The sequence below is a fragment of the Phaseolus vulgaris genome, chromosome 1 (genome assembly GCF_051622355.1).
Source record: "Phaseolus vulgaris cultivar YP4 chromosome 1, ASM5162235v1, whole genome shotgun sequence".
Classification (NCBI taxonomy): Eukaryota; Viridiplantae; Streptophyta; class Magnoliopsida; order Fabales; family Fabaceae; genus Phaseolus; species Phaseolus vulgaris.
In genome coordinates, this window is record NC_143498.1 from 2,808,435 (window position 1) to 2,826,571 (window position 18,137).

Here is an 18,137-nt window from a genome sequence, read left to right on the forward strand (position 1 = left end):
ATTATGATGGTGTGAAATTATCATCATCCTTTTCATTTTTTCTAGATAAAAAGGACATTTTTACCTGTTTGAATGAAGAGGGATGCAACATTCTACAAGATGGTTTAATTTTTCCAAACAGAATAAGTAGATACCCAGTTTAATCTTAAAAAAGAAAAAAAAAAATTAATAAAGGGGAAAATAGATTTAATTAGATATTATGTTTTAATGCAAAGAAAGAAATATTAATAAAAAGAGAGAGTAACCCTTTTCATGTTTGATTTATGAGGAAATGAAAGAGATTTAAAAAATTAATTTATTTCTAAATACTTATAACTTTGTATTTCAAATAAATAGATTTATTTTCATTTTAAAATATTTTAAATAATGTATTTCCTCTCCAAATCCCCTACTATATAAAGGGAGCAAATTTTGAATGAGAAAAAAAAAATACTCATCTATTTTGTGTTTAAACTAAATCAAACAAAATATTTTTTTGAAAATATCTCCACTCCATTCTTTTCTAACAATATAAATAAGAAAAATATTATTTTGATAACCACACAATAAAAAACACAAAAATATAATATGAAATAATGTAATTCTAAAATTATTTTATTTTAATAAAAAAAATCAATTATAATTGATACAATGAGTTTTTAACCTAACCCAAGAAAATGTTATACAATTTTTTTAACTAACCCTATTTATGAATTTGTCTAATCTCATAGGACCATATACTACTATTTATTTTCCATAACAACCACACAAAAGTTGAATTTGTGAGTTGAGTTGAATTGAGATGAGAATGATGTGACAAGTGAGGGTGCATAATAAAAATTCTTGATTGTGCAAAAAATGATAATATAATGAAAGCACACTAACATTACATAGAAAATATAAAATGAAAGCATTATCACTAACTATTGGAAGACATAATTGTTGAAGGATAAGTCATCAATCCACAAAGGACCACTTGACTACTGCAATGACCATTGTGCCCTTCACCAACCCTACACCATGGAAGATGCCTAAACACACACTTCAAACTCCATTGCTGAATTCTACAAAGACATTGATGTGAAGTTTTGTCCAAAGTGATGAGTTTATTATAGACCCATGGAATTTAGGTCCAATTACCATATCAATCACTAGAGGATGAAAGTTTTATTTGAAATTCCTTTGTGAACCTCCTATTTTATACAAACCAAATCAATATAGAATATTTAATTTAACTTTGTAAAGTGTTAAATATACACAAAACTATATTAGGGCAAATTATAGAGAGAGATGAAGAGGAATATTTATGTGTTCTCCTACATATTGGAAGAAATTGAGAGAACGATTACTTTTCTTCTTGGTCGATTGTTTTTTTTTCTTTTTTTTTGTCTTTTTTTTATTTATTTTACTAAGTTTCTTCATTACTCTCTCTGTCATTTTCTCCTTCGCAAACTTCTAATTTGGATGGTACTTGCAAAAGACAGTTCGATACTCAAGTGAGATCTCGGTATTCGGTGCAATTAATACGGGATAATAATATATATTTTTCTTAAAACTTGTGACTATTTATATGACTACCAAAGACCTTTGTTATTGGATCGGATTAAAATTTTAAATCATAATTAAGAACGTATTACCTAATATTTAATCGATGTTTAGTTTTGTTAACATTATGTTAAAGTTAATGAATCTGGTCATGTTAATCGGTACTAATTAAATATTAAATATTGAAACCTTCATCTGTTGTCCGGTACCTTATAAAATATTGGGAAAAAATACATGAAAGTTTGTATATAGAAGCGAGTCTTTAGTGATTATTAATAGAACATTGATACTTTAATACTTTAAACATTAAAAACACTTCTTTGTTGCTGTTTGTGGGGTCAAAGAATCTTTGTTGCTCTTAATAATTAGTTTTATGAGTTTCTTTATTTCTAATGCAATCTTTCTTGTATTATTTATTTATTTATTTGATGTGATGTATAACTTGTTAGATATAGATTCTATTATTCCCTAATGAATCAATTTGGTAGCTTTTAATTAAGACCATATAAAGTGTTTATTAGCCCTTGAACGAGTTTACTAAATTATATCACTCACGCTAAGTTAATCTAAATATAAGTTATTAATATAAATTATTAATCTAAATGTAAATAATTAATATAAATAGTATAACATAATACATAACTGGCATTAACTAATTAATTAGAATTTTAAAATTTCTACCAATAAAGGGAACATGTAAAATAATTGCTGCCAAAATTTTCATTAGTAAATTTGAAATTTATGTATTAAACACCATAAATGGGTGTATGAAAGAAGAAGGGTAAGTTTTCATTATTTATATAGGTAAAGGTGAATGGAACTAGTTTTTTTTTTTTTCAAAACAAAAAATAATTTTGAATAGGAATGGGAATGTGAATCCCATGTGGTTCATCAAAAATAGAAATTGAAATGAATTGATCCATATATAATTAGATAATTGTGAACTTACAACTCAACCTACATACATTTTAAAATCTTGAAAACAAATAAAATTCTTTATAATTTTTTAATTCTAAATTTAAGTGAAAGATTTATCATAGATATAATTATTAAAAGAAAATTCTAAAGATTAATACTATCTACTATTTACAATGAGTAAACAAAGAACTTTTAGGAAAAAATATTAGAATAAATTATAAAATAAAATTTATACTCATACTTGTAAATACATAATATTAATTAGGTGATAAATAAATTATTTAATGATATTTAAAAATATAAACATCTTTACATTAAAAGATTAAAAATAATTTAATACAGGTAACAAAATGAGGTGGATTGGGCATTATCATGTATAATTTGGAATATTTATTGACATATGTGTATATTTAGTATTTGAAAATTATTTATCTTAGAAAAAAAGATATTTGTGAAAAAAAGATAGTAGAAAGAATCAACCTTTAATTTATTTTTGAAAAATGATAAATTCAATAAAATAAATAAAACACAGTTAGTACATGTAAAAAAACCTTCATCAAATGCCAATATTACAATATCTTTTTTTCATTTTTTTTAGTAACAAGTCCACTTCATTATAACATACCTAAATAGCAAGTTGAGAATGTTATTTTATCTCATCGACTTTATTTTATTTAATCCACAATTATATCCAAAACATGATTTTTTTTTTCCTTAGATTGTGGAGCAGTCAAAATTAAGGTGAACCATTTTTTAAGCAGCACACACACGAAAGTGCATACCCCCCTAAACATTGATTAATATAGTTAGCATCAGAAAAGTAAATGTATTAAACTTACCCTTAAAAAGATCCTTAGGGTTGGCATAGCAATAGATGACAGTTTCTTCCTGCACCCTGCGTTTTTCGTCTTGCACCCCCACAATGTCATGCAAAGACAAACTTATCCCTAATATTTTGTAAAAGACCCTAAAATGCACACAGCACCCACATTCTACTATTTCTTCTTTCTTTGCACTCTGCACACACAGCAGAGACCGCATTGTTTTCTCATTGACCGCGCTACTCCGTCTCTTGGCACAAGAAGACGTCTCTCTTGGTGGTGGTTTGGTGATTTGTCTTGACGGTTCTCTATTAGGAGAAGAAGGTAAGTAAATTTTTGTTAGTTTTCAAATCTATAGTTTTGATTTTATTGCGAATTTTCGTTTTTGCAGTACATATGTTGTGATTCCAGACAGTTTCGTTTGTTAGGTTTATGGAACAGAGAATCCACACTTTGTGTTTTGTCTTCAAAATATTGAATTCACAAAACTCCCAGATTGATGTATCCGTAAATCTTCCAGATTAGTGAGTTCGGTAATCTTCTAGATTTGCGGATCCATAGTATGTTTCTGGATTTCAGAATCCATAATACAAAAAATTACATTTCGGATTCACAAATCCGTAATTTAAAAAAAATGCAGGTGCCTTTTTCAAATAAAAGATCAAGGCTAATTTTGAAATTTTAAAAATTGCGGGGTGCAGGAAGAAACTCCCGTAACAGATAGATGTTATTCTGTGTCGTGTGAAAACCGTGTCAGGTGAGTGTGGTTCTAAGAAAATAATGTTATAGATGATTGGTGAATATCGTGTAACAGTACAAACGAATAACTAAATTTTGAAAATAAGTTATGAATCTCTCTAGAATATGTTTTTTCCTTTTAACGACTTTGTCTTCGGGGGGAGGTAGGTTTGCATTTGGTTCCCAGTTGAAGCAACACCATCCACTATAATGGTAAAGTCAATTGAAAAGGATTGAACACGACCACGTCCAAGAGTTCATAATGTGATAACTTTAAGGTTACATTTGCACTAACGTTCAGGAAACTTAAAAAAAAAAAGCACTTCATAACAAGCAACTAGGACAGAAAGTAGAACCACCTCCAAAGAAAACTATGTTGACTATATGTGATCATGATATTGAATTTCCAAGTGATGACCATCCACCAAGACACATTTCCACCCCTAAGTCTTCAATTGAGAAATCAAAGAAAAACAGTATGTGAAGCTTCCACCATTTGAGGATTGACAAACATCATCTTAAGTTCTCAACCTATTTAACAAGGAGTTTGCAGGATTTGAAACCTCTTATCACTGATGCAAGTTTATAGACAAATGTGGTATATTACGGGTTTACCTTACCATACCTGACAATAAATTATCATGATTTATTTTTTATAGAAATAATGTGCAACAGGTATATTGAAAGAATGAACACAAATTTAACAAGAAAACAATTCACAGCATCAAAATTGGTACAAGAGAGATGAAAAAACAATTGTTATAGCAGTGTTACATTAGTGTTTATAAAATCCTAACCCAAAACATAAAGGTCCAAATCACAGGGATGGAGCATCGCACCCCCGCACAGGATCAGTGGCGGGCTCTTGTTTCGGGCCTATGAGCCCGATACAGCAACTAAAACAAAACACTACAAAAATATTTTTGAATATTTCTTCACCAAATTGGTCACATCACAAGCTTTTCATGTTAGACCAAGAATTCGAGTCATCAACTTTACCTCTTTCATTCTTTCTGGCTTCTGAGTAATTATCAACTGGGCCAAGCTTTCTTATAGCTGAGCCCATTGAATATGGTCATCATCATTATCAGCGATTTCCCTTCTCTTACATAAATGGTGCCACCATCACTCTGTTGTACATTTCGTTCCAAATGGTGAGAGTAAGTACAAAGCTATCATGTATAAGTTCCATTACCCACATGCAACGTCTTTTATCGATATCGACTAATCATCATAAACCCAGTTGGTGACACGAGAATGATGATGACCTACTGATCCTCCTGCCATTTTTGAGTCTAGCAATTGGAGTTGTCTTCTAACCCATGGAGGATCATATGTACTTAGCCACAGAACTTCGCCAGTATACTTGTTCTTAAAATCAGGCTGTTTTGGATTTAACTTGCGCTTTCTTTGATCCCACCACTCATTTGGATTGGCAAAAAACACTTGCCAAAGGTGTAGCCGATTTTGATTATTTTGCGTGCCAACATTGGCTATATTTTGTTTATGATAAGGAGAATAGAAACAAAGAAAATGCATTAAAAATTGGAAATAAATCAGTTTAAGATGAATGAAGCAACCACAAAAATTGTACAACCAACTCAATCAAGAACAACAAGAGAAGCCTGTGTGCAAGCAAAAATTTAAAAATAGTTTATCCCAAAATATAGCCCACCAGACTTCTCTGTCTAGAAGTGCACAACAACGCCTCGTCTAGTAATATTACTTCCCAAAAAAAGTGATTACTTAATATGCATAAAAATGCATAAGATATTCTGCAGATTCTTTTTCCTCTGCACTCACTAGATTTACAAAACTAATCAAATTTGTTCTACCAATGGAAAACAAATATTGCCAGTGCTAGAAACTTTGTAAATAAGAATTTGTCTTAATTCTTTGACATCACTAATTACTGACCTAGTTGGGAAATATGTTTTGGCACTTCCAAACAAGATGAAAAATCAAAGAAAAACAACAGTTCTTGGAATTTGTGTGAACTTAAGCAACCAACAAAACATACCTTCAGCAGATTCTAACTTCTTGTGGCCTTGACGACCACACCTTTGAGTAACAAATTTGAACTCCTTCACATCTAGCTGTAGGGAAGTAAATGCAAAATTTACACACAAAAGAGGGAAAAATATCACAGGATGCAGGTTAAAAGAAGTGTGATAATAAGTGAGGAATTTGAGCACACGAACACCATTAATACATTTTCAAGGATAGGAATTTCAAAACATGAACATAAAAACTTAATTAAGAGGCAATTCTCAAGACGTTGAAACAACAGGAAAAGGAGGAGTGCTTTGGTATGGAATATCCATTTAACAATATGATATTGAGAGGGGATAGAAAATCTATTGAGCGAGAGGATATTAGCCATCTAATAGCATCTTTGGGTTTGCTTAAATTACAAGAGAGGATTGCTTTCTTTTTTTCGTTTCTTGTTTCTTTTCAAAATGTCTCTTCAAAAGATATTGAGTACAACCTATTTTGAACATAAAATAAACTAATCCAACCACACACTAAATGAGATATTTATCACAAAAGACTTATTATTTAAAGGATAGAGCCACACAAAGAGAACTTCGTACTGTAAAGTTCAAACCCGATTCATGAGAATATGTAGTAATGCTTTAAACTGAGTAAATCTATGATGAAATAGTCCCCCAAACAGAAAATCCAGGGATAAAATTGCACCGATGGACTACTATTGGTTACAAACAGAAAATGACCAAGTAACAACATTTCAAAATTTCAAAATTTCAATTGTCACTCGTGTATATTGTTTCCTATGGTATTTCGTAAAGATTTTTACTCTATGTATCCAATTAAAAATCATTCCTAGATGCAAATTTCATCAAATTGCCACCTAAACTAACCCCTCTATTTGATTTAAATACATTACACTGATCAGCATCCAAGAAACACATTGACTACTACAATCGTTAAAAGACAATATCACATCGGGTATAAATGTAGTTTGCTCTAATATCTAAAGTAATTATCCCATAAGTTATCAGGCAACTATGAATACATAACTGTGTAAATAACCTTGTAATTCAACCCAGGGATTCCATCTGCACCAGGTTTAGTGTAAGACCCCAAAGAACCTGAAGCATAAATAAAATCATTTGGTTTCAAGTGTTCCAAAGCAAGTTCTGCTACACTGTTCCACATCATCAGAAGCACACTGGTAAACAAAACGCACAGCACAATGTAGTTTCGGTCACAATCTCCCAACCAAATTAATAAAACTGAAAATTTCATCGAATTGAAAATCATGATAATTTCAGGAGAAAAAAAACGCACCGGAAAAAGGAGCTATTTGGTTGGTTGGATCTTCGAACCCTGAGCACAGTATGAGCTCCTAAGTTACCGGTTTTTGAGTTAACACGCGCCGGCTCGCGCGTGACATAGCCGATAAAGCTAGCCGTGTTCTCCAGGCGCGGGGTCCACCGAATAGTGGCAGGACGCTGGAATTTGAACGCGTGGCTATAAACGGCGCTGCATCTCGTAACGGAGTCGTCGAAGGAATGGCGATTGTGTGTGGAGAAGGGAAAATATCGAGAAAATATCGATGGAATTGGATATCGTTTCGAGAAGATGAACGGTTCTGGTTTCATAGGCTCCGACGAAGCACGACGATTCCGGCGATCAGCTTTTCCGGCGTGTCATAAATTTCGCCGGCGAATTAAGGGTAGTTGCTCTTGAAAGTTACACCGTGTTTACACATTTTCCTTTCTCTTTTGGGTTTTTTCGGCTGGGTGGCTGAACTTGTTGGGAGGCTTTTACCTTTTGCACCTCTCAAGATGTCTCCATGCACCTTCATAATTGTTTAAATCCCAGCTCTGCCCCTGTTAATTTTAATTTGAAAAGCCTGCGTATTATTTTTGAAGCTGGTTAGTATGTTTCAATATTTGAAAATGGTAGAAAACTTGGGGGTATTTCTTTCTGCACCCCTACATTTTTTCCCACACCGTACTTTTTCTGAAATACCAGAATTATTCTTGATAATTTTGGGTGATTAGGGAATAGAATTTTTGTAAACAATTTTTTTTTCCAAAATAGGGTTCTATAAGCAAATTATATTTCTAAATTAGGAAATTCAGAAGACAAAAAACTATTCCAGAATATCCTTTTTAAAACACATTTTTTTAATTCTTGGAATGTTAAATTCAGAATTCAAAAATTTGTTCTAGAAAGTATGTTATGAAAATATTTCGAAAAGAGTATTATTGAAGTATTCTTAAAAGGGATAAAATGATGGGGTGCAGGAAGTCATTTGCTGGGGTGCAGGGAGAAACACCCAAAAGTTAGTTAAGTATGTTTCAAAAGCCTACATGCTTGAAATAAAGATAAAGAGTGTGTATGTCAAAATGGGTAACTTAACTTTAATATTTGAGCTCGATTTTAACTCAACAAATAAATTAATTTAATCTCCTCATAAGTTTTTAAAATATTGGTTATTCCGAGTTATCATGAGTTAATAGGTTAGATAAGTTAATTAATTTAATTTAAAATAAATAAATATTTTTTAAATGAAATTAAAAAAAAAATCTCAAATAAAATATAGTTTTAAGTCCTTTATTAACAACATACTAAAAAATATCAGAAAAACAATTTCCTCATGTTAGAGTTCTTTGTGCATCAATATTAAACAACATTGGAATCTTGAAATCCTGGTCATATAAATTTATAACAATTTGTCATTTTTAATATCTATTTTATCTCAATTTATAATAAAAAATAAAAATAGTGTTTGGTAGAAAAGCAACACAAAATTATTAAATGATAAAAAAATAATAACAAAGTAGTGGTGATAAGTTAAAAAAAAATAGTTGGCTCCTCAAAATCGTGTAACAAATTTTAGATTAAATTAAGTAATTCAACATTCTCATGAAGAATGGAGAAACTCCTTCATTAACCTGACACGAAAAACATAAAAGGGAAAGTTTAATTGTATTTTAACTAAATTTAAAATAATTGAGCAAATATCTTCTAGTGAGAAATATGCAAATGATAGTTTTGTTCATCAAATGTTAAAACTGTAGCTCTTCCGTCGTGATAAATTACAACGCAATTTTGAAAACTAGACTAAATTACTTAAAAAATATGTTTTTATATATATTTTTACAATAATTCTCATTTGTAAGTTAGTACACAAACTAATATCATTATAACATAAGATCATGAGGAACTAATATATAAATTATAAGTGTATTAACCATGAATAACTATAAAATCATGACTTAATTTTTTTTTATGTATTTCAAAAATAACTTGTACTGACCAGTTCTCGGATATCGATCTCAGGGGTCGACATCGGACTTCGCTAATAAAGGGAGAGATCGGACGTCGGTGGTTTGAACAACTATAATGAGTCACGTAAGGTGGGCTCCAGAATTACACTAGTTACCGTTATAACATCAGATATGAGAGGAAGTTCTAAGACATGAGAGATCCATGCAGGTGGTGTGCATAACACATTCTGGCGCAGCACGAGTAAATAGTTCTTGGAGGCGCTAAGGCTCGTTAGGGTTAGGGTTTCCAAGGGAAGCTACATGCATGACACATGAACACTTAGGGCACCCAAAGAACAGATGACCCCAAAGATCTGGTACACAAGTTGGTACCCAGGCGGCCACTATGTTAGTCGTTGCACTCCAGTTAAGGGAAGTCCTATGTGCCAGATTATGCTAAGATTGTGTAATAGCGGCGCATGGACATTCTCCAAGGAACCCTATACATGGGTAATAGAACAAAGGTAAACCCTAGTTTCAACCTATATAAAGGAGCCTAAGAACCCTAACAAGGTACACCGTTTCTAAGACTGAAACTACTTTATACACTTATTGTTTCTTTGCCCTAATACTTGAGCGTCAGAGTGCAAAAGACCGTCAAGACGCTCTCTTTGTCTTTGCAGGTGAGACATTATTCCACCTTGAAAGTGATTCTCAGTTGAAAATAAACATACCAGTAACTACTATTCGAGACAACCGACAAGCGAGTCAACCAACGACAACATAACTCTTTCTCTTTCGTTGTAACTAGTAATAATATACTATAAAAATGTAGAATTGACTTAGTGAAAAAAATACATATATTTTTAACTGACAAGAGAAGATAAAAGATAACTTTACAAAAGAGAACCTAATATAATCTAATATAACTTTAGATTAAACCAATATAAAACAAAGTATCTGTTTGGTTGGAACACGTAGATTTATTTAGTTGAAACTATCAAACCTGACTTGTACTTCCTTATGACAGCCATTTTCCACGAATCCGTGTCAAGCTGTCGGTGGTCTTTCCATACGCTCATCATGTCCCTTCAAAAACTTCATTCTTATCACCTTTTTTCTTTCTTATTTTATTCATAATTAAAATTTTTGAAAAAAAAAAAAAAATATATTATATAGTTATGAATTATATAAATTGATAATAAATATATTTTTTTATGTTTGTTTAAAAAGATTTATTTTTTACTTTTATAATCGTAATAAATTTTTTACAAGTATTTTTTTTTAAAAAATAAATCAATAATTTTTTTATGAATTTGGGCAATGTATTTCATACCAACATAGATACACAAAGGATTGTTCGAAGTTGAATTAAACACTTAAGTGATACGTGTGATGGGAGACATAGTATATTATCCCAAAGTAACTATGTGTGAATCTTTTCCTGAGTTAGACATATCCCAAAGTTATGTGTGAATCTTTTGGTGAGTTAGAGATAGTAGAAGGTAGTTAGTGTTAGAGTTAGTGTAAGAAAACACGACTTCAACAGAAAGTCAAGCAGTGGAGTATGCATTATTCAGACAGAAGAAAATCCTGGTTGGAACATGGAAATTATTAGCAATCAAAGTCCACACAAAACACCTTATACGTTCTTTCCATGGTTTTGCTTCGTAATCTTCTGCTGCATTTCCAACCAAACGTTAAATACCCTTCTGCGTGAAACGCACCTCTTTCTCCAACAACCACTACTCTCCAATGACTCTTTCTCCGAACTCGCTTTCCGCCGGACCCCATCAACATGCTCCGCCGCGCCGCTTGACCCGCCAGAGGAAGCTCCACCACCTCACCGACCATGACATTGGTTTCTTCTCCTTCCACTCCGCCAACTCTTCTTCGTCTTTTTCTCTCTCGCCGGAGCCCCGCTCCCACGCCGCTTCCGACCACCGCTCCTTCTCTTCCCTGCCGCAACCCCTGCCTCTTCCCGTAGCGCCGTCCACCCGTCGGGCCTGGTCTGTCGGCCCCGGTTCCTCACATCCTCCCCTCTCTCCTCCCTTAGAACATCGTAGTTTTTCTTCTTCCGGGTAAACATTGCTTCATCGTTCAAACCGCTTGAAACTCTAATTCAACGTCGAAAATTGAAAACAAGCATGCAAGTGAAATAACGTCTTTGAATGAAATTCAGAAGATGTTCTTAAAATATAATATGGTTGAAAAGAAGTGCATGTTAGAAAAAAAAATATAAAGAAATCAAATTAGTTTATGTCTTTTAGGCTAGAAAATGATTCTGCAGAGCTCGTGGAGCTAAAAGGATAAGATACATTAACTAGTGACACAGTTGGTAGGTATTTCACTTTAATAACCTATGCATACCTAATTAAACCAGTATACTTTTTGTTGGTTAGAAAAATGATTCTTGCGTAGCTTGTGCCAATCTATGCCTAGAGATAAAGAGAGAGAGAAAAATTGTAAATGTTATGGGTAATTTTATGTGATGAAGAAAAAGAAGTAGCAGCTAAGAAGGTGTATTGTGTGAACTTTCATATACTGTTATCATAAGCAAAAGGAAAAGAATGTTCTTTATACATTTTACTTTTCTTTTTGTTTCTCACTTTTCCTACCCTAATGGATCCCTCAACCGGCTAGAGTTTGTCATTACTGATGGAAAACTGTTTCCTTTTTAGTGCCATGGTACAATCTGTACACCCATTTTTTTGCTTATATAATAATCAATCTGTAGAATAATTGAGTCTTTGATAAGCAATAAAATTGGTGTGAAAATGGGTGTGGAGTGATTAATCAATGAAAAGTTATTGTGAAATAATGTTCTAAGGCAGTCTAAAATTGTGTATGCTGTCAAATTACATGAATATTTTCTGAGGATTTGGTGGCTCTTTACATGTTGATTCATTGCAATGATTTATCAGGAAGGCATTGCCTCATGATGTAGTGACACGTACAAAACCTACACTCCATTTGGATTCTACTCTTGCAAATTCAAAATGCAATCTGAGAGAGCATATTCCTGCAGCAAATTTCGTGACAGGTATTTTTTTTTTCTCTGTTGTTGTTCTATGCCTCAAGAATTGGATATTTAACATGCTATACCTTCTTATGTTGTAAATACAGATCATAGTTCATTGATAAACCGAAGAGCAGTGTCTCATGGTTATGACTCGGAAGGTAATCCCCACTTGCATTTGGGTGTTTGTGCCAAGCCCAAGAGTGCTCCAACAAGTGTGGTCACTAGTCCTGATACTAGTCCATATAGATCAAATAATAGAGATTTCTTTGATCCTACCTTCACCTTCTCTTTGGAAGTTAATGACAAATTGAGAATGTTATCAGCTAAAAGTGTACACAGTCTAGACCATTCCCCTATTCAGTGCCCACTAAGCCTCACTCGTCACTTCAATCCTAAAATTGAGGAGGGATCTCAGAGCAATAAATTCTTGTCCAAGGTGAGTCCTGAAAATAACCATGTTGATGCACATCCCTTGCCTCTTCCTCCTAGAGCTTCACCGCCTGCACAATTATCTGTGCTGCATCAATCAAGTACCATCTATCACGCTACTGAAAGTATACCTTCAGTCAAAGGTCAATGGCAGAAAGGAAAACTTATTGGACGAGGAACCTTTGGAAGTGTTTTTCATGCAACCAACCTGTAACTATTTAATTCTTATTGTTTTTCCAATACTTACTAGTCTACATCTGCTATAAAGTATACCTTTTTGTATAGTTACTCATGTGCATTACTATTTTATCTAACAGAGAAACTGGAGCCTCTTGTGCAATGAAGGAGGTCAGTTTAATTCCTGATGATCCTAAATCTGCTGAGTGCATGAAACAACTTGACCAGGTTCTTCCCTTAGTTATATATATGTATAATAATCTTATTGAAAAATATGGGTACGAGAAATTAGTATTTAGCTTGTGGTAAGAATTTACCCAAGTCAACCATTGACCCTAACTATTGGTCTACAGTTTTTATTGAAGTTAAACACCAACAACTGCAAGTTAACTTCTAATGTAAATGGTACACAAGAAAAATTCATATATGTTATGGAAAAGTTGGAATATATGGAACATAGAAAGAATATTATTTTCATCCTTAATCCTATGTAATATTGGCAACGACTCTGACTTGTTATTAAGAGAGGTGGACTTTAAACCTAACTCGACCTTATAAAATCGGTTAGGTTTGCACCACTTATAAAATGTCTCTTTAGTCGATGTGAAATTTTCAACACTTGTTTACATCTTTCCCTCGTGTCTACTTGTCTCGGTTTCTTCTTTTACTACATGATGTTTTCCAATTCATTGTTCTGTAAACTAGTATAAATAATCCAAAAAATGATTCCTGTAGAGAAAAGTAAATAGAAGCCTAGAGTTCGAGACCAGGATGATAATTTAGTTTCAGCTCTATAGATCTTAATATTTCCTTTTCCATTGTGATTATATTATACTTTTGCACATTCGTCAAATGCATGGTACATAGACTGCAATCATTAAAAGTTTCTTGTTACAGGAAATCAAAATTCTTCACCAACTAAACCACCCCAACATTGTGCAGTATTATGGAAGTGAAATAGTGAGTTAATTGTTGGTTTTTTAACCTCTTGTTTCAAGTATAATGTATGCTACGTAAAATATAAGATTTTAACTTTTGAGGCATTTGTACTTTCAGGTCGGCAATCATTTGTACATATATATGGAGTATGTCCATCCAGGATCAATCAGTAAATTTATGCGTGAGCATTGTGGAGCTATGACAGAATCTGTGGTTCGCAATTTTACAAGGCATATTCTCTCTGGATTAGCGTATTTACACAGTAACAAAACCATCCACAGGTAACAAGGATTGTTTAATGAATAAAAACCACTCTGTTGTGCTAATTAAACCTGATAGGCGTTGCAAATTGAAGTTTTTTTAAAATGATTGCTATGGTTCTTTAGAGATATCAAAGGTGCAAACTTGTTGGTCAATGAATCAGGCATTGTGAAACTTGCAGATTTTGGGCTGGCAAAAATTGTGAGTTATTAAATTGTATACTTTTAATTAGAAGTACATATACTTTTAGTTGGGCATAGCTGTTCTACTGATCTGGTTATAATCACTTCATTCATGTTTTTTATGGTTTGCATTATTATTGAAGCTTGTTTCTTTCACTTTTGTTTCTGGTGGTTTGCAATCTGACCAATCTGCTTTTTTCCAGCTGATGGGGAATTCATATGATCTTTCTTTGAAGGGTAGTCCTTATTGGATGGCTCCAGAGGTATTCTATCCTCAAATCATCTATGGTGTTTTAGATGAGTAATGAAATGCCCCTTTTGACTCTAATTTGTGCATTGAAGGTCGTGAAAGGTGCCATAAAGAACGAATCTAATCCTGATATTGTCATGGGAATTGACATATGGAGCTTAGGGTGCACCATTATAGAGATGTTAACAGGAAGACCTCCTTGGAGCGAAGTTGAAGGGGTGAGTACCTTCTTATTCTTGTTGACTCGTTTTAATCAAGCCTTATGCATGTTAACTATTGGTTCTCCTTATGTATCAGTTCTCCTTTTCACTTCTTTTGGCATGACTTCATGTTATAATTCTACTCAAAAGAAGAATGAGAAAAACTCTACACTTTATTGTGTTTCATTTGTTAGCCTTCAGCCATGTTCAAGGTACTGCAAGAGTCCCCGCCCATACCTGAAACTTTATCATCAGTGGGAAAGGATTTCCTCCAAAAATGCTTCCGAAGGGACCCTGCATATCGACCATCTTCATCAACGCTTCTTAAGCATGCCTTTGTGCAGAATCTGCATGATCAAGATGTTTTAGTCCATCCACAATCCTATCCTAGAGGAGACCTTGGACCAGGAGTAAGTGCTAATTGTGCTTCATTAATTCTTTCATCTGAATCATTGACAATGTCCAAGGTTATCACCATGAAGAAGGGTCTGATACATTCCCTCATGATGGTTGAAATCTGTGTAGGTCTAACTAGTTTGTGCATGAGAAATTTTATCTAATTGTATTTATCATGCATGATAATGCACAAACCGACACATGCTTGGTGCTAATGCAAAGAGAAAGAAGAAAATGCTACAATAATTAGTCCTTCTTACGTTGTTCAAATTGTTTGTTCTGTAGGGTAATTCAGCTGGTCCTAGAGACACTACCACCAATAGAAGTTGCATAAAACAAGCCTCCATTAGCTCACGGTGTTTCAACAAAATTCAGAAACTAGCGGGGTATTAGTTTTGTGAATAAAAAATGTAAATTTCATAGATTTCAGAAACTGGTGTCTGATTGAGCTTCATTCTCTTTGATGTTTTGCATTTTACAGCGATACTTCCGAACAAAGCAATGCCAAGAACTCTAATCATATTATACCTTGTAGTCACTCTCATGCACCAGAAGTGAGCATTCTTCAATCTTCATTGAAACCTGGTACCCTCAATTACATGTCTGCTGAAAATTCCAGAAACATTTCCACCATGATGAGAACGATCACAAACTTCTGAAGCATGTCATCATAAAAGTTGGAGGAATATTTGCAGCTTAAATGTGTGTTCGTGCTGCTGGGAATGGAGCAGGTGAATGAATCTTGCATAAATTCAACTGCTGAATAAGTACTGCAGGGATTTAAAAGATGGTGATTCATGATTTTTTATGTTTATTAAATGTACTCTCAAAGATTAAGAGGCAAAAGAAATCATAAAATTCATATTGGTTTGTCTTGAGTAATGTTTTTGCTGTACATGAAGAAAGTGAGGCTCTGTTAGAAATTCACGTGTAAATATACATTGAATTATTCGGTAAAACATTCTTTTATACCTTTGACTTTTTGAGTTCTTCCAATACTGTCTTTCGCTTGTTTCAATAGTAATTTATAATTAGGTAAAAAAGATAGAGCATGCTTCGAATTTTGTTTCTTGAATAAAAAAATAAATGTACATGCCACTATAGGTTAGTGTTATTTTTCAATTGATGTTAGATAGAAGTTTTATTTTATAATATTATGGTTTTTTTTACTGATGTTAAACACTACTTTTTTTTTATTAAGGGTTTGCTTTATCAACAATAATGAAATAATATTACGGTCAATGTAAGTAAAAGTTTTTTAAGTCAATGTGATGGATGTTATTTTTTAGTTGAAATTATTAAGATTATTTTTCTTCGATGTAGGTCAAATTTATTTATAGTTATTTTTCTTAAACAACATTAATTGAAATGTTGGTTAAAAAACTAATAATATAAAAAATAACCTCATTTAGTGTTAATTACTATAAACAAAATCATTTAAAAGTAATATTCACCAATATCAATAAAAATGATCTTATTAACATTTGAATAAATCTTGCTCATTTAGTCGAAGAATAACCTCAATTAATATTGACCATAAAACACATCAATATATATTATTGAATTATTATATATTGCTTAATTTTGAAATAAATATTTATTATGTTTCAATAAATTAATATTGACCACAACTTCAATTTGTTTATGTGAATTTCAACTTAATTTTTTTATCAACTTCAAATTCACAATCTTATAAAAAATAACATTTAATATTATAATGCACAAAAACTTATTTCTTAATACATAATTAAAATGGTAATTCCTTGTTAGAGCCAAAGTTGTCGGAAAACGAGTAAGAAACACATTCCCTCACTTCCCGAAACCCCGCCGTCGAACCGCCGCAGCCACTTCCCGGCGGCGCCAGAGTCAACAGTCAACGGTTCATCTCCAAAACGACATCGTTGGGAGGGCACGCGCTTGAGCGTGGCGTTCCAGTGATTCTTAACGGCGTTATCGGTCCGGCCCGGAAGCATTCTCGCAATGGTGGCCCACTTGTTCCCTAACCGATCGTGCGCGTGCAAGATAACCGCGTTCTCGCGCGTGGTGAAGGGTCGGTGCTCCACAGCGGGACTGAGCTGGTTGCACCACCGAAGCCTGCACGACTTCCCAGACCGGCCCTTTACGTGTCGGCTTATCAAGGCCCAGTTTCTCGGCCCATGGGCCTCCACAAGCCCAGTGAGAACCCTATCTTCTTCCACACCCCATGCCCCCTTTTTTCTAACACAAGTATTGTTATTATGATCATTATTACTAGGATTGAACTCGGAAGTAGAAGAATGAGAAGATGAAGAAGAGCATTGTTTGGTTCCTCTCATTTTCATAATCTGGATTTGGTTTATGAGTGACACTGATTGTGGTTATATATGAGAATAATAGTGTGAGGTTCATGCACGAGTGGAATTAAAGGGACCTTCTAGGAAGGTGGGGGTGGGATTATGAAATTTAGGGTTTGAAATATGTGTCTTGCATAGTCTCTTCAATTATTGGAAACTTTAAGTAAGGATATTTAACTCGCTTTATTATTAAAATTAGTATTTTTATTTAATTATATAAATATGTAAGTCTTGTTAATGTAACACGATTTTTTCATACGAGATTGAAATAATTTTATTAAAATAAAAATGAATTCGCATTATAATGTATAATATAATCACTACAAGAAAATTATTAAATAGAAATTAATTATAGAGAAAAAAAATTAACAGCTATAGTGACTAAATTAGATATCATTTTAGAGACTAAAAATTTATTGGTTTCTAAATTAATTTTTATTATTGATAAATAATTTTTAAATTAATGTCTAATTAACTACCAAGATTTTTATGAAGATAACTTTAATTAATGCAACATATTGTTAGTATTAAGTTATGACGATTTTCATTTGCTAAAATTTAATATTGAAGTTGTGGTACTATTAGAAATTTTGTGTAGCACAACCATTATTTTCAAAAGTTATTAATAAATTTATTTTTTAAAAATATTTTACTGCTTAAATTTTTATAATATATAATATAATATTTTTTTAAAAATGAGATAA

General features: G+C 32.7%; 3 protein-coding genes across 6 annotated transcripts; 1 reads left to right on the forward strand and 2 right to left on the reverse strand.

Moving 5' to 3' along the window:
• Positions 1–4,700: 4,700 nt before the first annotated feature.
• Positions 4,701–7,756, reverse strand: LOC137816466 (protein OSB1, mitochondrial). Of its 2 annotated transcripts, none has more exons than XM_068619606.2 (4): positions 7,314–7,756; positions 7,056–7,194; positions 6,022–6,097; positions 4,701–5,494 (listed from the first exon to the last, which is right to left on the reverse strand). In XM_068619606.2, exons 1-4 carry the CDS (start codon positions 7,625–7,627, stop codon positions 5,226–5,228), a joined length of 798 nt encoding a protein of 265 aa, XP_068475707.1. In that variant the 5' UTR covers positions 7,628–7,756; the 3' UTR covers positions 4,701–5,225. The 2 variants fall into 2 exon arrangements, with proteins under 2 accessions (XP_068475707.1, XP_068475706.1); XM_068619605.2 differs by having other exon boundaries at positions 7,044–7,194.
• Positions 7,757–10,562: 2,806 nt separating this feature from the next.
• On the forward strand, positions 10,563–16,078 carry LOC137816467 (mitogen-activated protein kinase kinase kinase 5). Of its 3 annotated transcripts, XM_068619607.1 has the most exons (12): positions 10,563–11,325; positions 12,169–12,287; positions 12,371–12,905; positions 13,013–13,100; positions 13,770–13,832; positions 13,929–14,092; positions 14,198–14,273; positions 14,458–14,517; positions 14,597–14,722; positions 14,899–15,114; positions 15,386–15,486; positions 15,582–16,078. In XM_068619607.1, the coding sequence occupies exons 1-12, from the start codon at positions 11,000–11,002 to the stop codon at positions 15,757–15,759; spliced, it is 2,052 nt and encodes a 683-aa protein (XP_068475708.1). In that variant the 5' UTR covers positions 10,563–10,999; the 3' UTR covers positions 15,760–16,078. The 3 variants fall into 3 exon arrangements, 2 of the variants coding, with proteins under 2 accessions (XP_068475708.1, XP_090154046.1); XR_016518291.1 differs by lacking the exon at positions 14,198–14,273; XM_090297920.1 differs by lacking the exons at positions 15,386–15,486; positions 15,582–16,078 and having other exon boundaries at positions 14,802–14,977.
• Positions 16,079–16,795: 717 nt separating this feature from the next.
• Positions 16,796–17,415, reverse strand: LOC137815339 (transcription factor MYB73). The gene is given in 2 exon segments (XM_068618484.2): positions 16,796–16,971; positions 16,973–17,415. Coding segments are annotated over 2 exon segments (567 nt in total). The 3' UTR covers positions 16,796–16,847.
• Between the last annotated feature and the right edge of the window lie 722 nt (positions 17,416–18,137).